At 40.7% G+C, this 17,578-nt stretch overlaps 1 protein-coding gene across 1 annotated transcript in view; it reads right to left on the bottom strand.

The window, feature by feature from the left end:
- Nucleotides 1-209: 209 nt before the first annotated feature.
- plpp4 (phospholipid phosphatase 4) overlaps nt 210-17,578 on the bottom strand; it is a gene marked incomplete at both ends in the record, with an annotated part of 42,436 nt that continues 25,067 nt past the window's right edge. The window contains 5 exons of the mRNA XM_083897957.1: nt 210-418; nt 2,388-2,558; nt 10,093-10,217; nt 10,391-10,454; nt 14,669-14,759. Coding sequence (XP_083754083.1) covers nt 210-418; nt 2,388-2,558; nt 10,093-10,217; nt 10,391-10,454; nt 14,669-14,759 — 660 coding nt within the window. The remainder of the gene's footprint in view (nt 419-2,387; nt 2,559-10,092; nt 10,218-10,390; nt 10,455-14,668; nt 14,760-17,578) is intronic.

The following is a 17,578-nucleotide window of genomic DNA, read 5'->3' as shown; positions in this document are numbered from 1 at the left end:
ATTCACAGCTGCTAAGCGAGAAACAGATATAAAAGGATAAACAAAACAGTATGAAGGTGCCACCGAGACTGGGTGTAAGTGTACGGGGATCAGTGAGGGACATAACTGTCCACTGGAATGTAAACAAGAGCCACTCAATCAGTGGGAATGGGGAGTTGGGCTTGGTGGTTTTGTGAGTGTGTCGGGGGAGTCTCCGTGGTGGACACTAGTCATAGTGGCCCTTCAGTCAAGCCCTCCAGAGGGAGGGTGGTGGCATTGTCAGTGGGCTGTGGGTCTTCCTTGGGATGTGCGGGTGTGTGGGTAGTGGCAGCCAGACTGGCATAAGGCAGGTGGCAGTCCATGTGCAGAAAAGGTGGGTAGTGCTGGCGGTAGCAGATGTACGCAAACAGCAACCCGATCACTCCTCCAACAAAGGCGTCTGCAAAAACCAGAAAAAGAACACATGTATTTTAAGACCAGGATCTATATTTAATTGTGGAGGCCGAGAAATCGCACCTTTTTTGAACACGTTTAATTAGACTTTACTCTGTGTGCTTTAATGTTCCAGTGAGCAGCCATCATGGCCTGCTTTAGTTTAGAGGTCGATAGCAAACTGAAAAAAGGCAAAGAGATGAATCTGCTTTACCGTGCACTTCGATGCTGTACAGTTTTATGTCATACCTGCCTCCCTCTAAGCTGTGATACATCATGCAATATCACACTGCCATGCTGAATATGAAGCCTATATTGCTGGACATAGATCAGTATCACATGATCAGTTGTTGGCTGCAGCACAGTGAAGAAAAGAGACTGTATTGATATCGAAATTACGATCTTCCACATAGGTTCTTACTTTATTTTCCTCTTCAGGGTGAAATGGAATTTAGTATCACATTGATTTCCTCCGCCGACAAAAGTTCACAATGAATACGCTCGCATCAACTCCTGTCGACGGAACTTTATAGCCTGTGATTTGATGCAATAATAGTTTGGTGACTTCGTGAAGACATCGACTGGAAAACCAGTCTTTTCCCCAGTGCTATAACATAATTTAGTGCACCTCCAAAATGCAGTAGGATGGTGAGAATATTCAACTTCATCAAGCATGGCTCAGCAGTGAGGCTACCACCTCGTGTTTATATTCAGCACAGATCAAGTTAAATGGGCTTCGCTATTGCTGATCTCCCAACGGACAGGGGAGAGGCAAGAGAATAATGTGCAGACTTAAGAAATACTAAGAAGACTGAAATAGTGGTCAGCCTGCTTGTAACTCCATTTTTTGTTGTGTATTTTATGTAAGCGAATGCTTAAAAGAACTGTCTGTTTTGCTGCCCACCTCACCAGGAACATATGGCTCAGTAAAACTAATTAACACCATATGACAAAGCCGTCAACGTATTACCGCACATTCTCACCACGCACCACCCACATATGTATTCCCTTCCCTTCAGTCCTTCCACAACATTAAAGAAAAAACCAAAGCTTGTAATATTGTTGTTGTTTATCCCGATTGCTGCTAAATTTTATGCTGCATTTGAGGCAGTTTTTAGGAAACCCAAATCTGTCATCACGCCATAGCTGACAGTACTGAAACAATCTTTTTGTTCCTGGGCTCTCCCTGAATTGCTCACTAATGCTGGTTAAGTTAATTAGTTAATTAATACTAATTTGTCACCCACAGTTTGACTTATAAATGATCTTTATATCTATAAAGCAAGTTGTGTATGTGTTTCTGTCTGTCCGTCCGTGACAGACATATCTCGCTGACCCTTCGTCAGATTGCCCTAAGACTTTGGATATGGGTTTAGAATGGCCCGATAGTGTGCATCCTTGATTTGAAATTTATTTGGAGGAATTTAAATTTTCGCAGATTTATCACGCAAAACCAGGCAGGCAGCGGCTCATCAGCAGCAGCTGCGCTGTCTGGAGCAGGGAGGTGGGAGTAAAGAAGCTGTCCTCACGGTGGGTGAGACATTTTCACACGGTTCACCACAGAACATGTTGTTATACTGAAACGGCGAAGTCGTGCGAGCACATATTTATTTTTCATTAGCATGCTACTACTTTGCTGCTAACTTGGCTAATCTGTTTCCAAAGGTAAGCTAGTGAGGCTACGATTAGCACGCCACTATGTTAGTTAGTCCTTATCAGGCATTACCATAACTGAAAAATCTTCTTCAGCTACCACTATAGGAATACATACTTCCTACGGGCACTGCACTAGTAAGTATAAAAGTGCCTAAGGCCAGGTGACGTCTGTATAGCAATCCTTCTCAGTCTGAAAACCAGTTGAACAGTGTATACGCTAAAAATATACAGCATTTATCTGACATATGATAATGCATCTAATTGTGATTCATGCAGGGAAATCATATCCCCGTGTATCGTGATCGAGCCGTTATGCAAACCTTGCCAGTGGTGTTTGTAGTCGCAAGTCCGGGACAGGGCAATCATCATGGCACTGTAGAGAGGCAGCACCATGGCACAGAGACGCCAGCTACGCCCTCGCCCCTGATCCGTGAAACAGTGCAGCTTCCCTGCCAGATAGAAGGAGGTGAAGCCAAGGCCGGAGAAGGCGACTAGCAAACAGAAGAAGTGAGCAGACAAAGAGGAGGAAGGTCAAGGTTGTCATGCTTAGATTTTCACATTATAAACTCTCACCACTGTCTTTGCTATTCAGCATGCTGCAACTGTGCCTCGACAAAAAAAAAAAGTCGGAAACACTGCGTGACTGACTGCCACACCGTAAAAGTTAAACAATAAGTCAGACAGGAAACCAACACGCTAGAATTTAAATTATTTTGCACACCCACACACCAATTAGTGATAGTCCTCTGCATTTAACCCATCTTTATTACATCCTTAAACAAACACAACCAGGGCGCAGGAGCAGTGGGCAGCACTTATCAGTGCCGGGGGAGCACCCGGCTCAGGGGCACCCCAGACCTTGGCCTGTACCAGTATTGAACCAGTAACCTTCCATGATTTTCGAGTAACCTTTCCTCTTGGCCATGCGCTCCCCACATGATTTGCAGCTTCTCCCCTGCACCACACTTGCAGGTGAGCTCACTGAGGAATGGAATTGTCACATAGCAACAGTCAATACACTTGCGATTTTTCATCCTGGAACAAACGCACTGTGCAGTGCACACAATGCTCCAAATGAGTTTGTTATGTACAATCCCTCCCGGATGAAGATGGAATATATATATCAATGCTAAATTACATCACAGCTCAACATTATTACAGAGTTGTATACATAACGCTCAACAGCTAACTGTAACATGTTCACAAACACATTAATGAATGAATGAATTACAATGAATTAATTAACTGATTGAATAAATTACAGGTTGCGTGATGGAGCCATAAACATTTGTGAGGCTGTCATTTTGTCTATTGCCACAGTTCAACCAAACGGCTGCACTTCAGCATCCACGAGCTGCCCACTTGTCAGTCAACCCACAAACTGGAATAGTAATTCTAAGAATAGTCTGACATACATGTAGCTTGTTGACAGAGAGGATGGATGGTGGATTGAGGAAGGAGAACATCCGGCTGTCGCAGTGTTTGTTCTTCGATAAGGGAGTAGGAATTAATTCCATTTAACACTCTGCATTTCCCAGGCCGAGATTAGGTTTTTATTAAAAATAAGTCTTCCAGTATCATTTCATTAGCTGTGACTTGAGCCATGACTTAATCTAGTGTGTGATTTTGATATGATCCAACAAGGGCATGTTTGATTTATTGTATCTAAATGTATTACACACAATCCTTCCCTCCCTCCTCTTATTAGTGGATTTACTGAGCAAGCATTCTCAACAACTGCTTTCGTTATTTTTTTTTAGTTTTAAGCATTTTTTTGTGTTTGTTGAGTCAGTAGAGTGAGGAATGGGGTAAGTGAACACGGTCTAAGGTTACAACACTGTGAATCCCGTGAAATTGCCCTGCAGCATCCCTCATTGCCCATGATCCATGAGACTTCTGCGTGAACTGTCCACATTCCCAATCGCCGAGCAGCACACACACCATTCATTTTAACAACTCCGGTGAAGATGCTCACATAACTCATTTTAAAGGAAGACGCTATTGCCTATGAACAATAGAGCCACTCTGTTGAATTAACCTTTAAAGGAAAACTTGGAGCAGTGATACATAGAACATGACAAATTTCTGAGACACCTACAGAATCTGAACTGCTCACCCCGCCATCACCACCACCACTGGTGTAATGAGGAAATAGAATCCAATATCATCACCCAGTCTGTACATGATACAAAGCTTAGGACCCAGCACGGGCCCAGTTTACTGCCATTCCTGTCATTATCATTCAGAGTGAGGAGAGCTGGAGCTCATCCAAGCATGCTTTGAGAGGAAGACAGGGACTCACTGAGGGCAGGTCAACAAACCCTCAGAGGGTTAGCGTATTAATTCACCTACAGTCGCAGGTACACTGGAAGCAATTTGGAGTGTTTGCACTGGAGGAAAGCATAGTGACTGCAAGACTGACAAAACTCAATATGGGCATGTGCTCATCATTTCAGAATTTAGTAACCGTTTCTGCAGATAAGGCAAAAAGTTAATATTATTTACATGACTGGTTATTTACATGAGGGCTTCTCAGGGTTTCTCACTCCTGGTCCTGGAGAGCCACTGTCCTGCATGTTTTAGATGCTTCCCTGCAACACATCAACTACCCATTTATTTGAATCAGGTGTGTTGAGGCAGGAGTTAAAAAACCCTGGTACGGACCTTTATTGATAAAGACTATTATTTTATAACATATAAAGTAACTGGAAAAAAAAATGTTGTTATCTCCTCTGATGTGAGTGTTTTACATGTCAAACCAAGACAAATTGGATTAGAATTATTAAATGTATTAAAAAATAAAAAAAAACACTGTAGCCATAAACGTATCCCTTATTTTCTCCTGCATTAAACTAATGTGTGCAGACAGCTTGAGCATTAGACTAATACAACTGTTTGATTTTATACTTAATACATGAGTGGGAACTCCTACACCACTCACAAATGTAAGATTATAGCATAACTTAGACTATAACCAGCATGTTTGGAGAAGTATGGTTTGAACACTGTTGGTTTCTTCTCAAGAGGAAGCAGAATTACCAAAAAGTCCAAAAGCTATAGAGGAGGCTGACAATGAAAGAAAACATGAATTGCAATGAATTCAGTTCACATGCTCTAAAAAGCCTTGGAAGGTCATTCATTGAGACTAAACAAGGTTGGTTAATGGAGGTGGTGAGTGCAGTTTCCTTCAAAACACAAAGAACAAGAAAATTTAAGTTTGATTACACTTTTTTTTTAAAGAAGAAAATAGGGTGATTACGCAAAGAGACAATTACCATCCAAAACAGAGGCGGTTGAATCTAAATCACAAATTAAAAAAAAAAAAAAAAAAAAGTGGAGCAATGCTTTGGTAGATTCTTTTAATTTGGTTATAAATATATTTTTTAAATATCTTTCTCCTCTTGAAGTACCTGCCCACACACACACACACAACACGCCCAACCAAACTCATTTCCCCAATCCATCTGCCTCCTATTCTGACCTCTGACCTGTGCGGAGAACAGCGGAACACCCCTCTGTCCAGGAGTGTGATGCATATTTACCAACTGCTCGGGCACTAAGCTCGTTTCATCCATTAACATACAAAAGCCGGACAGGAACTCCTCATTAGCGCTATATAATGGTCTGCACTCCTACACAAGCTGCTCCTCAACCTGTACCCTCATCACACTCCAGACGCACTGGAGGGGCATGAGTGGGTAAACATACGAGAGCACACTTTGCACAAGTGTCCTTCTCTCTCCCTCGATACTGAAATAATAAGACTGACATCCCAACCTATATGCTATTCAATATGGGTGAAAGAAGCAGTGTGGAGACGTAAAGCCGTGACTGGATGTGTCTCACAGGATTCTTACAGACATGGAAGGAATAAATGGCAAAGATGGCAGATGGTTTTTAAGAGCGCCTATTAACCGATCATATCTAATGGACTCGATATGCACAGGGAGAGAGGGTGTGATGAATATGAATAGGACTAGGACCATTTTGGTAATGGTTCACGCCCGGCTTTCAGGGCTTTGCTGTTGAAGTGGGTTCAAGAGTTTGTGTTTATCTGTTTGTCTTTCACTTTCTGAGACCCGTCTCCTGTCGTTACTCTGTTAGTTTGCCGCGAGAAGAAGCAACAAAATCTAATCACACAGAACCCGAGAGGCTTTAAAAACTTTGAAATTAAATAAAAGTTTTTGTGCTATGAAAAAAAAAGGCAGTCATTGAGCACTGAAGTCGGGTGAGTGCTTTTAAATTCTTATGTATTTGTTTGGGTCATCTGATTACCATACATATTATTTGGCCGAAAGAGTGTGTGAATGCTTCGTGTGAGATAGCCCCGTCTGCTTTTTTGCACATTACAATAAGGCGATACTTGCACACTTGTCATGTGTCTCGCTCTATTCGGCGTCTTTTTCCGCATTCATTCTGTTAAAAGCTCTCCAACTTGTGCATGGTCCAAAAAGTGTTGTCGTCATGAAAGGGGACATTAACAGGAAATTGGATTTCTTCCTTTTCTCCCCTGACATAGGTGCTTATCATGTCCCTGCTGTGTGGTTCTCTAAATCACTTACTCATTCGCAGCACAACAACACGAGGCTGTTAGAGCTGCCCCACAGATGTATGTTAGCCATATATAGCGCTGCGGTGGATTGCAAAGCAATGGGACTCAGAGAGCACTTCAAAGAACTTCTTTCCTAAGGCAGGTCTTTGAGAAGCTGGGAAGGTGCAACTTGAAAATTGCGATTAAATGAAATTGACAATGAAACTCACCATCACTGTTACATATGACTGCCTATTCCATGTCTTCTCTGATGATATTTTACCATATTATTGTGACAAAGACATTGATACCTTTCATGGAGTAGTTCAAGGCACATAATTGCCACAACATTTCACAAGCACTGGGTTTTACTGCACATACATACGCCCTTCACCAAACCCAAGATTGAAACTAAACTGTATTTGTAAGACGGTATAATTTTGTAATAAAGAAAGTAATATTATGGTAATACCATCTTATTTCTGGAGCAATCATCGAGTAATAGCAGGGCAATAACAATGGAAATTGTGTGCGGGGCATAAGGAGGGATGAATGTCTACTTTACATGTAATTATTATTCATTCTTATTCACAAGCATATTAATGTGAAAGTATTAGACTGATGTTAGTCCTTATCTCATTGATTCTCAGAGAGCTATTACCTACTTTACCTACAGTCTTATTATTTACTTAAGAGAGAGCATTGTTATTACAAATCTGGAAAATGTGTTTAAAATAGCATGGTATTACTATGATATTATCACCCTATTACAAACTGTGAGCCATCAGCCCATCACCACTCCCAGTCTGCACACCTGCCTCTCATCAGTTCCTCAGCCTTACATTATATCTACCTATCTTCTGCTTAAGCCACTCATCGCCAGATTGTTGTGGTAGTATACGTTCAGGCCAAGTGTGTTTATATTTTGTCTAAGACCTGGTCTCTTCATCTCTCACGATCACTACTTGCCTGCCTCCCATCTGCCAGCCACCGCCTCTCACCATGAAACACCATACCACCTGTCTGTATCCTGCATTTGGGTCACTCCCGTGAGTTACAACTCAATAATGGATCCAAAGTGGGTTTGACCATGTTTTTCATGGTGGTACCACCTGTGCTTGCCCACTTTAAAAGTGACATATTATGCAAAATCAACTTTTTAATCATTTAAATCCTTATATTTGAGACTCTGGAGGCAAAGTGTGAAAAAAAGATCACTCACTCGTGTTTTTGTGGTTCTCCTCAGTGTAAGTACAAGAGATATAACATGCGATGTCGACCGCAGTCATTGGGACTCACGGAGCTCCGCTTTGTCCGTAAAACACAAGAGAGTGCTGTTGAGGGCGATGGTATCCAAAAACCGGAAGTCTGCGAAGTCCTTTCTTGGCTCCACAGTGCAGCACAGAGTCCTACACAACTTCCAGCCTCAGATGATTTATCTGTCCAGTGGATACATGTTATATAATATATATAGGCCTGCTAGAGCCTGCAAATGATCACTTTTCCAAATGCTAACTGCTGTTAGCTCCCAGTAATTTGGTGTCCCTTAAAGGTACCATATGTAGTATTTATGGGTTTATATAACCCAAAATCCACTTTTTTATACATATTATGTGCTCCTGCATTGTCTAGTCGCTGTGTAATAGTTTTTGTTTCATTTTCGTAGTGTTTCAAAAAGTCATGTTAAATAACATGACAGCGGACCGCGGTTGCATAGCCACTGTTAGCAGCGAGACGCCATGTTTCTACCTGAGCCTGTAAGGACAAACGCGAGAGAACAAAACAAGCGTCTCTTTACTTGTAGCGGAAGTCCCGCCTCCACTCTCTACGCTTCGTCTGCTACGGCCGCGGTAGCTCGCCCTCTCCCTCGCCTCACGAACCTCATCTGCTGACACGGAGAAGGACAACGAGGACGACATTTGACCAGCTGCAGATACTGTAGGGCTCAGGGAAGGGAGGGGGTGAGCAGAGCAGCAGGTCTTTGTTGTAAATTTCAGTCTCTCCTCCAGATGGCACTATAAACTACTTATTTCCCCTTTAAGTTTCGTTTTACTTTTTTTAAGGTGGACCTAAAGAGATACTACTAAACCGAACGTTCTGAACAGGGCTGTTTTTGCAGGGTGATTGAACTGCTGTGGTGCTTCATCCTCATGGTATTTTGACCAAAGCATGTCACAGGCATGTTCATTAGGACACCAGGGAGCTAGGTTAACTTGGAAAAATATATAGTGAGAGTATAATATGTCCCCTTTAAGCCTATGTCCACCTAATACCCTTTCCAGGCTACCTGGGCACTAAGTGGGCATTGATGTGGGCAAATTATGCAGGTCTCATATGGTTTCAGTAAAATGGGCTCCACATGGAAAGCCCATGTGAGCAAACCACCACAGAAAACTACAGACAAATTTGCTTGAAACCCATACTCATCCCAAAATCTAAGCCTTATTGGGCCCACAAGGAAATGCTGGCTTGGTTATTACCGTACTATTTCCATGTTGTCACTGTAGTGTAATATAAAGTGTTAAAAAATCCGTATGCCTAAGTTTAGATGCAACATTTTCACTTTAATTACAAATATAAAAAGACAAATTATTTCAGTATGGTCACAGTGACAGAGTTATTGCTTTTCAACCTGTGATAAATGCTTCAATACTATGCTATATTTCCTTGTTTACACATTCTGGCTGTGCTTATGAATTTTACATAATTGCCTTGTTAAGTGTGAATGTGCATCCAGAGAGGTAATGTAATATGAGATTTGAATAAAAGTAAACAACATAAATATCAAATATACCACAGATGCTACCCAGCTTACCCCAGGATATAAAGATATATAGATCGCATAATCGATCACAGGGGGTTCGGTGTAATTTCACTGTTATTGTATTGCTTCTGGAGTTTTCTGAGGTCCAGAGCATGACTGAAAATACATTTCAAAGTCCATGGCAACAGGTCACTCACTGATTTTTTTTCAAATACGTACGCATTTATGTGCCTGAAACACTTGCATACTTACATCCATCTGCTGGACAACAGAAAAACATCTGAATTATTTAACACACCATTGTTGTGACCTGGAAAGCAATATTGTAGAATAGATGCCCTGTGTCGCACATGAGGGAGCAGAGCTGAACGCAGCAGCTGACACTGACATCAGACAAGCATGCATTTAACACTCACTAAGTGCTCGAGACTGAATATGATGGACAAAATCCCCCACACTCGTAACTTAACATCTTAACAAGCCACTGCAGGATGACTCAATGTCAACTCAATAGCCTATAAAGAGAAGGACCGCAGCAACATCATTGCATTGAAATGTGAATGTAAATACCCTGTAGACAACCACTCAAGGTTTTCTATGTGAAACCTTGCATGAGTAGCTACATATGCCTTCATAATTGATTCAGCGATGTGAGGTTGGCATCTGTTATTTGTTGGCATTGCTTTAAGAGTGCTGCCAGAGATCTGCTGGGAATGACATTCATGCTCACAGGAGGAATGACTGCTGGGGAAGCTCTTGCGTCCCTCGGAAACGAGATCTGGCTCTCCAGTGCACTGCATCTTTGAGTTATCTTGTCCATCGGGGAAACAGCGATGAAAGAAATCCGGCCTTGGTCTGTGAAATAAAGCAAACAACAAAAATTATGGTTTTGTTTGAGAGAAATCGATCTCTGTCCAAGCGATACCTGACCATTTATCTATTGAGAGAAAGCTGAAACATGTCATTCAGAGGCTGCAGCCTAATATTTAACCACTATCAGAGGCTGTAAAGTGCTTTCTGCTTGTTACCTGCCAACAATCAACTTGATGGTGTTTGTGAAGACTCCATTCAGGGCAAGAGCCAGGGACACAGCTGGAGGAGAAGGAAGATTGACACAAGCACACACACGCATATTAGCATCTTACAATACTGAGGTTTATTTTTAAAAACAGACAAGGTGAGCACATTGTATCCTCCATAACGCCACGAGAGCTATAGTGAAAGCATTAATTCACCAGTGCAGTACAGGTTCTGGCATGATGATGATGATTTATTTTATTTTGATCATGAAACATGCACATAAAATATAAATGACAGAAATTAATCTAAATCATGCATGTTCAAAAGGGAGTGGGAAGAAATCCAATATCAGCTCCTACCCCTACTCCCTGCACCAATAATTCATATGGCAATTTCATTTTAAAAATATATATATATATATATTATATATATATATATATTTTGTACTCGCCGGATTTATGTGTGAATAAACACACAAATCAGAAAAGTGTGTGTTGCCCCGTTAACACGTGCTCAGCATCACACTCATGCACACCTGAGGCTGATAGAGTTTGGGAGATGTTCGGTCATAAACCGAACGTATTGAGTAAAATTTGCCGAAAGTCTGTTCCAAATGAAATAATAATTCCCGCAAGACTTGCTGAGATATATTCATCCCTTATCTACTCCTCATTCTGCGGGGGGAGGGAAGTTGGAGACAAATTGGGCAAGAGGAAGAGTCGATCCTGGACAGGAGGCCAACATACAGAGATAAACAACTGTCCAAACTCACAATGATACGTACAGGCAATTGAGAGTCGACGCCGATCCTAAACCCAATCTGCATGTCTTTGGAATGTGAAAAGAAGCTGAATTCACCTAAAGAAAACTCATACTAAGGATGTATTTGTTGTGAGGTGACAATGTTCACCTCTACATCAAAGTGCAGCTTCAGTTATTGAAATATTTCCCTCAAAGCCACAAATCTACACTGTTAGAAATAAAAGTGCTAAGTAGAACCATATAAGATTCTACTGCTTGTCCTCATAGGAGAACCCATTTTGGCTCCATGTAGAAACTTTTTATAAAGGTTCCACCTGGAACCCTTTTGGAGGGTTCCACCAATAACCCTTTTAAAACCCTTTATTCAGGAAAGGCGTTTTAAAGGGTTCTCTGGATCAAAATGGTTCTTACTGAAACCATCAGTGTTACCAAGAACCCTTGAAAACCCTTTATTCGGGAAATGGTTTTTCAGGAGCAAATGGTTCCAGGTAGAACCTCAGCCCTTGTAGAAGGACCCTTTTGGAACCCTTATTTCTAAGAGTGTGTAGTTTAACACTAACAAATATCATTGAGATAGTTAATATGGAACAAAATAAGTCCAGTATCCCTACAGTAATGCAGACACATCTACAGTTGGTTGAACTACGGTAGGAACTGCACTGTAACCATATGTTCATTTAATTAGCTTTGTCATCATTGGCCAAAGTATCTGCCCTCATGGGTTAATCCCAGTTGCTTACAAACAAACCGAATCCTCTTCCCATCTCCAATGCCCAATTTATTATGTTGCTGAGGTGCTGAGAGGAGCAAAGCATCTGTGATAGTTAGCATTTATTAGTTATTTTTAGGCAAAGCCTGTCGAGCTCCGAGTCCTGAGAGTCCAAGCGGTACATGTTCCATTTGACCAGTTCAGAAATGAGACATAAAATTGCAAGGTGTTCACGTTGTCAGATCTATCTCAGTACGAGGAGACCTGCGCGTATGGTAACGTATAAAACTCCTGCTGCAGTGCCATCCCCTCAGATAAAGTGCAGCGCTGGGAGGTTTATTGATGGTCATTTCAAGCGGAACTAAACCCCTAAACCACTTTGTTCAGGCGGAAAATCATTGTATTTGAGTATCTGGAAATGTTCTTATTGATTCAGGCGCAAATCTTCCCAGTTTCGAGTTTTGAAGTTATACGTCTTGTGATAAAAATCTGTGTCTCTACCACCTCTCTGATCAAAACACAATTTTGCAATTGACTTTCTTAGTCCCACTTTACATTATGCTTTTCACAACAGCGGGACTGGCGACAGAGGGACTGGAGACAACTTTACAATCAGGTATTGGGCACCATTACCTGGTCCACTGCCAACAGCATCACTGACAACGTTTTGGAAGCATGTGTTTGCACTTCTGCTTGTTTTTTCTTTCCGTTTTTCTTTCAGCGATTCCTATTATTGAAGCTGTCATTGATCACTAGGTCTCAGCAAAAGTAGACACATACATTTTGAAGACAAGTGTTTTTTTTTGTTTTTTTTATGATTGTTGCTTAAAGTGTATTTGTTTGCTTGCTTGCTTGTATTTGTTGAAATGTTTTCCTTGCTTTACAAACTCCTTGTAACTGCCCTGGGATTGACAGATTGCCACTGGAAACGAAGCTAGGAAAAGGTGCAATAATGGAATCAGAGCTTAGAGGAGGTGCAGATTTCTTGATTTACATTAGGCTATAAGGTTATTTTGGATGTATTGGCGAATATGTCAAATTACTTTCCCCAGATTTATGATTAATATTAACACATTAACACCACAACAAACAACACAAATTAGCCTGTTCCATAGCCATGTCACTCATAAAAAAAAGTCATCATCTGCTCAGGTCTCAGGTGTTGTCATGGCAAATATTTCACGTTCAGACCTTGTGATTCTTTTTTTTTTAGTCTAGAGGACTGAGAGGGGCTAAATTGACTTGCCAATCCCGAAGCTCACCTTAAGTCAACTGATACTGCATTTGTCTTCTTAATAATCAACCTGCAACACTTTCCAAATTGACCTGCTTCTTGCATTCCTCCTCAGTGTAGACCTCAGTATGCTGAGCAAAGACATGGTCGCTGTTATTAAACTACCAGTATTTCTTATTCGGCTTATGGACGCTTAGGCTGTTGTTGTTCTATTCAGTTGAATTAAACATAATCTCTCAATATAAAAACACTTAGATACATCCCACTGCTATTGTCCAAAACGTGTAGGATGCATTCAGTGAGCAGGTGTGCAGGAGCCCAGTGGTACGATAAATTCCAGAAAGTTTAGCTTTGACACATAAAGCATAGACCACGATACAGACTTCTATGATTGAAAATCTGTCATTGTTTCACTATCCAGAAGATGACTCCCTCTGCACCTGCCAAACTATAAAACAGTGTGTTATGAGCTCTCGCATTTAGATGATGTATAAAAATGCTCATGCATTGTCGCCAAATTTTTAAACTCCCTGCAGAATCATCACTGTGTCTCTGAGAGCTTTGCTATTCCCAAAGTATAATCAAATTCAGGCAAAATGTCTTCATCATAGCCTGACTGCTGGATTATCATACAATTAAGAATATATGAGTTTGAGAATGAATGAGTGTTGTGAGGTACACTCATGAAGGGAACAGTGTGCTCCTTTTACGACAAAGAAAGCAAAGAAGATAGCAGAACACACTGTGTCAAACAGTAAGTGCACAATAGTAGTAAAAACAGGCCCTGAAGGTACAATGGAGGTGAAAAATCTAACTACCTGTTCAAGTTGCATTAATGTTTGTCTTTTTGTGTATCTATCCTTTGTGTTTTATATGTTTGTCTTTCTGTGTGTCTCTGCAGAATATACGGAGCAACTCTTTACTGCAAACTCCGCGAGGCCAGATCAGCTTGAAATGTTGTTTAATAAGCACAATAATACGTGCAATCTCAGGGACAACTTGGAACTTCATTAATAATGGAGAGGAAAAAAACACATTTCGGAGGTTTTACTGTGGTGTATACAAAAAAGTAGGGCGGTCTGTAGTGTATGTGCTGGAGCTAAATTGAGCTTTAATTGCACACACAGTCGAAAAACTGCTTTTATGATCTTTCTTTCTCTTTGATTAGGTGTAGAGATGGAGATGGAGTGTTGGTTTAAACCCATGATTAGAAGAATAATGGGCTCCCTTTTATTGTTTGTTCTTCGCAGCAATGTTTCTCTGCACCGCCGTGTCTCTGTAGATGGCAATGGACATGCGAGGTTCAACACAGCACTGTGACAGCAACACTCGAACATTATATCATCATCTCTCCGCACAGTTCATCTCTGCATCTTCTTTAATTGGATTTGTAATACATTTCTATAATGCTCTCTGTTATCCCAAGGCTATGCAGTCCTCTAAATCCATGGCAAACGGTAAACAGGATAAAATCAGAGTGAAAGGATGACCCATAACAAAGAGCATGAAATGCTAAATATTGTGGATGTAATGTCTGATTATTGTTATATGTATACAGAATATTCAAAGGACGTTCCTTACCTAAACATGCCTCTTTGATTTCTGTCTTGTCCGTTCTCTGTATTATCTTCACCACAAATATCACCGCTAGTGGGGTAAGAAACGAAATTGCCTGTGAGTAAATAAAAACAAAAACAAATTAGAGATGCATCGGAATATTGCATTGTAACTCCTGGGTGTTGTGCAGGGTTACAAAATTACTTTTGCTTGGGAAAAAAAATTGACTTGTACCATGCCCTTTACTCAGAGTTAAGTCAAGGCAAAATGAAGGTTCTTTATTATGCCTACACAGAGGAGAGTCTTTCTCTTAACTTGATAAGATCTCCGGGTCTCCTCAGCACCTAGATAATAAGCAAAGGTTGTGTTTTAATTCCATTTTAATGACTCACATATAGTGAATTACTCTTGAGTGCTGAGCCTTTTCTATATCTGCGTGTCTCTGTCTGCCCATGAAGTACCAGGGATCAAATGTGTAATCGCACTTGGATTCACACTCAGAGGTGCATTAATATTTCTGAACTGCAGTTGCAGCCAAAAACATGTTTAAAGAGAGCGCTCTCGCCTCGTCCTCTTACCACCAAATACTAAATTAATTAATTTCCGCCTCCTAATGTGTTCAGAGTAAGGGGAAAGAAAATAAATTCAGTGCAAATTTACAGATAAATTACACGGAGGTAAACATAATCACTTCCAGCACAAACACACATTTATTTATTTTTTTAATTAATCAAAAAAAGCAGTGATTGGGGGTAAATAGTGTGGTTTAAACATGCATTATGTAATAAATCTAAAGCAACTGGCCATTAAATCCTCCTAATATGTCACAGAGACTCAGGAGTAATGTTCATATAACAAACTGAACTCACCAACAACAACAGTACAGCCAAAATATTTGCATTCAAAAAAATATTTGGCAGACCACCAATCAAGGAACGTAAAGGCTAACATAATACAAACACTGTGCAACCTCATTAGGCTAGCTGTTGTGTGGCTGACAGTCACAACAGCTAGCTACACGAATGCTAAGCCAAATTTTAAAAAAAATTGCGTTGTATCTAATGAGGTTGTACAGTGTTTGTATTATGTTAGCCCTACACTAATCGTAGTAAAAATCCTCTTTATATGTCACAGAGACTCAGGAATTGAGTCTGACACTCAGGAATTTGAAGCGGACTGCAAATCATGTTTATGTTTTGAAATCATGTTTTGGCATATGGCGCCACCTATTGCCGTCTACCAATCATTGCAGTCTCATTGAGTCTCAGCTGCCGAGCAACCACGGGTTGCCAGTTACGTCAAAAGAACGAAACCCAAAAGACCTCTGTATTTTGAATTTGAATGTAGTAACCGTTTTTGCCACAATCTTACATATGGTACCTTTAATCATGCTGTAATTACTCAAAGTCCATTTTGTTCCGAGGGACTTGATCATTTAAAATTCAAACTAAAATCAACAATAATTCCTCAAGACATTTGATTTGCGTTGCTGTTTGCTGTATGAATTTCAAAATACAAGCTTACAAACCCTGTGTATACTAAATAACATTTTGGATTAAAATGACTCAAGCATCAAGCTGTGCCTTGTATCATCTATCACATTTTGTCAGCCTCTGATTCAGTGACCTTACACTCACATCAGTTTCTATTATTTTAGCAGGGAGGTTGTGAGGAAACCCGGTGAGAAAACAAAACGCACACTGGCAGGAGAGACTTTTTACATCCCCTCAGAATTTATTCAGGGTGAAACAGCTATCTCGAATACCACCAGTTCTAAAGGGGAAAAAAAGGAAAAAAAGAGGACTTGATTTGCGTTGCCATAGAAACACATTGAGGTATTTAAAAGTATTTCAAAGATTTGCCAATGCCATTGATCTTGCTTCATAATATATGTTCTTTTGAATTATTAAAGCAAAAACTTCCAGCGCCTAGACCTTAATGTTCATTGTGGTCTTACTGTATTTATTATTCCAAGATGTTCACTGAAACCCAACAAAATGAAGTCTCAGTCAATTTAACTGGTTGACTTTTTTCGTTTCAACTTGTGTCAGTGTTACTTTATACAGTTGTGTGCATGGATGAAAGTAAGTATGCATCTTAGTGAGCGCAAATCTCGTCAAATAATTGATGTGTATCTTACACCAAGGGTCTGATTAGTGGATATAGTTTTATAGTCCACTTATTATTCAGACACTTAATGTACACATGGGTTGTTTGATGAGATTTACAAAAATGTGGTGCTCAGTGAAATCAGCTGCAGCGCTGTAAAGTCTCCATGGTCATTTCACAATAGTGGAGACAGTAAAGCAGATGAAGTCATTGCAAGGCTAACCAAAAGTGTTTTTTTTTTTTTTATTCCTCTAGATCTAAAGAGTGTTGGAAATGTCGATGAAGGTTCTTCACTCGACAAAATTAGCCTTGTCATTTTAGATATTTTAATGGAGAACTTTGACATTATTCTAACTTTTCATACAATTGTCATCAGTTCTCTTACAAGCTCGTGTTTCAAGTGTTTTTGCTCTGCCCTTGTATCTCTCTCGTTTGTCTGCAGCCCACTCCAAAACCCCACAGAATCCAGCTCCTCTCAAGCTCTGACCATGACTACCAGCTCCTCCACCTTCATTCCCCACACTTAAGCCCAATTTATACTCTTGCGTAAAGTGCTCTGCGCAGGTTACGCAGAGCCTCTGCGTCGTCTCCGACTGCACAAAATATTTTTTAAGTGTCCGTCACTCCGTCGAGGGACAACGGAGATGGCAAGAGCTGCGATTGGTCCTCAGGACAGGCCATGCGAAGCTGCTCTGTGCCGGCTCACAGTGCGCACCGAGCGTCCACAGAGGCGGAGCTGATCACCGCCGACAACGTCGCTGCCAAACTATAAATACGTCATATCTTAATACACAAACCACATGTTTAGACTCTAAATGGCCAATT

Source organism: Microchirus variegatus (assembly GCF_963457635.1).
Source record: "Microchirus variegatus genome assembly, chromosome: 11".
Classification (NCBI taxonomy): domain Eukaryota; kingdom Metazoa; phylum Chordata; class Actinopteri; order Pleuronectiformes; family Soleidae; genus Microchirus; species Microchirus variegatus.
This window is presented reverse-complemented; position numbering and strand designations above follow the sequence as displayed.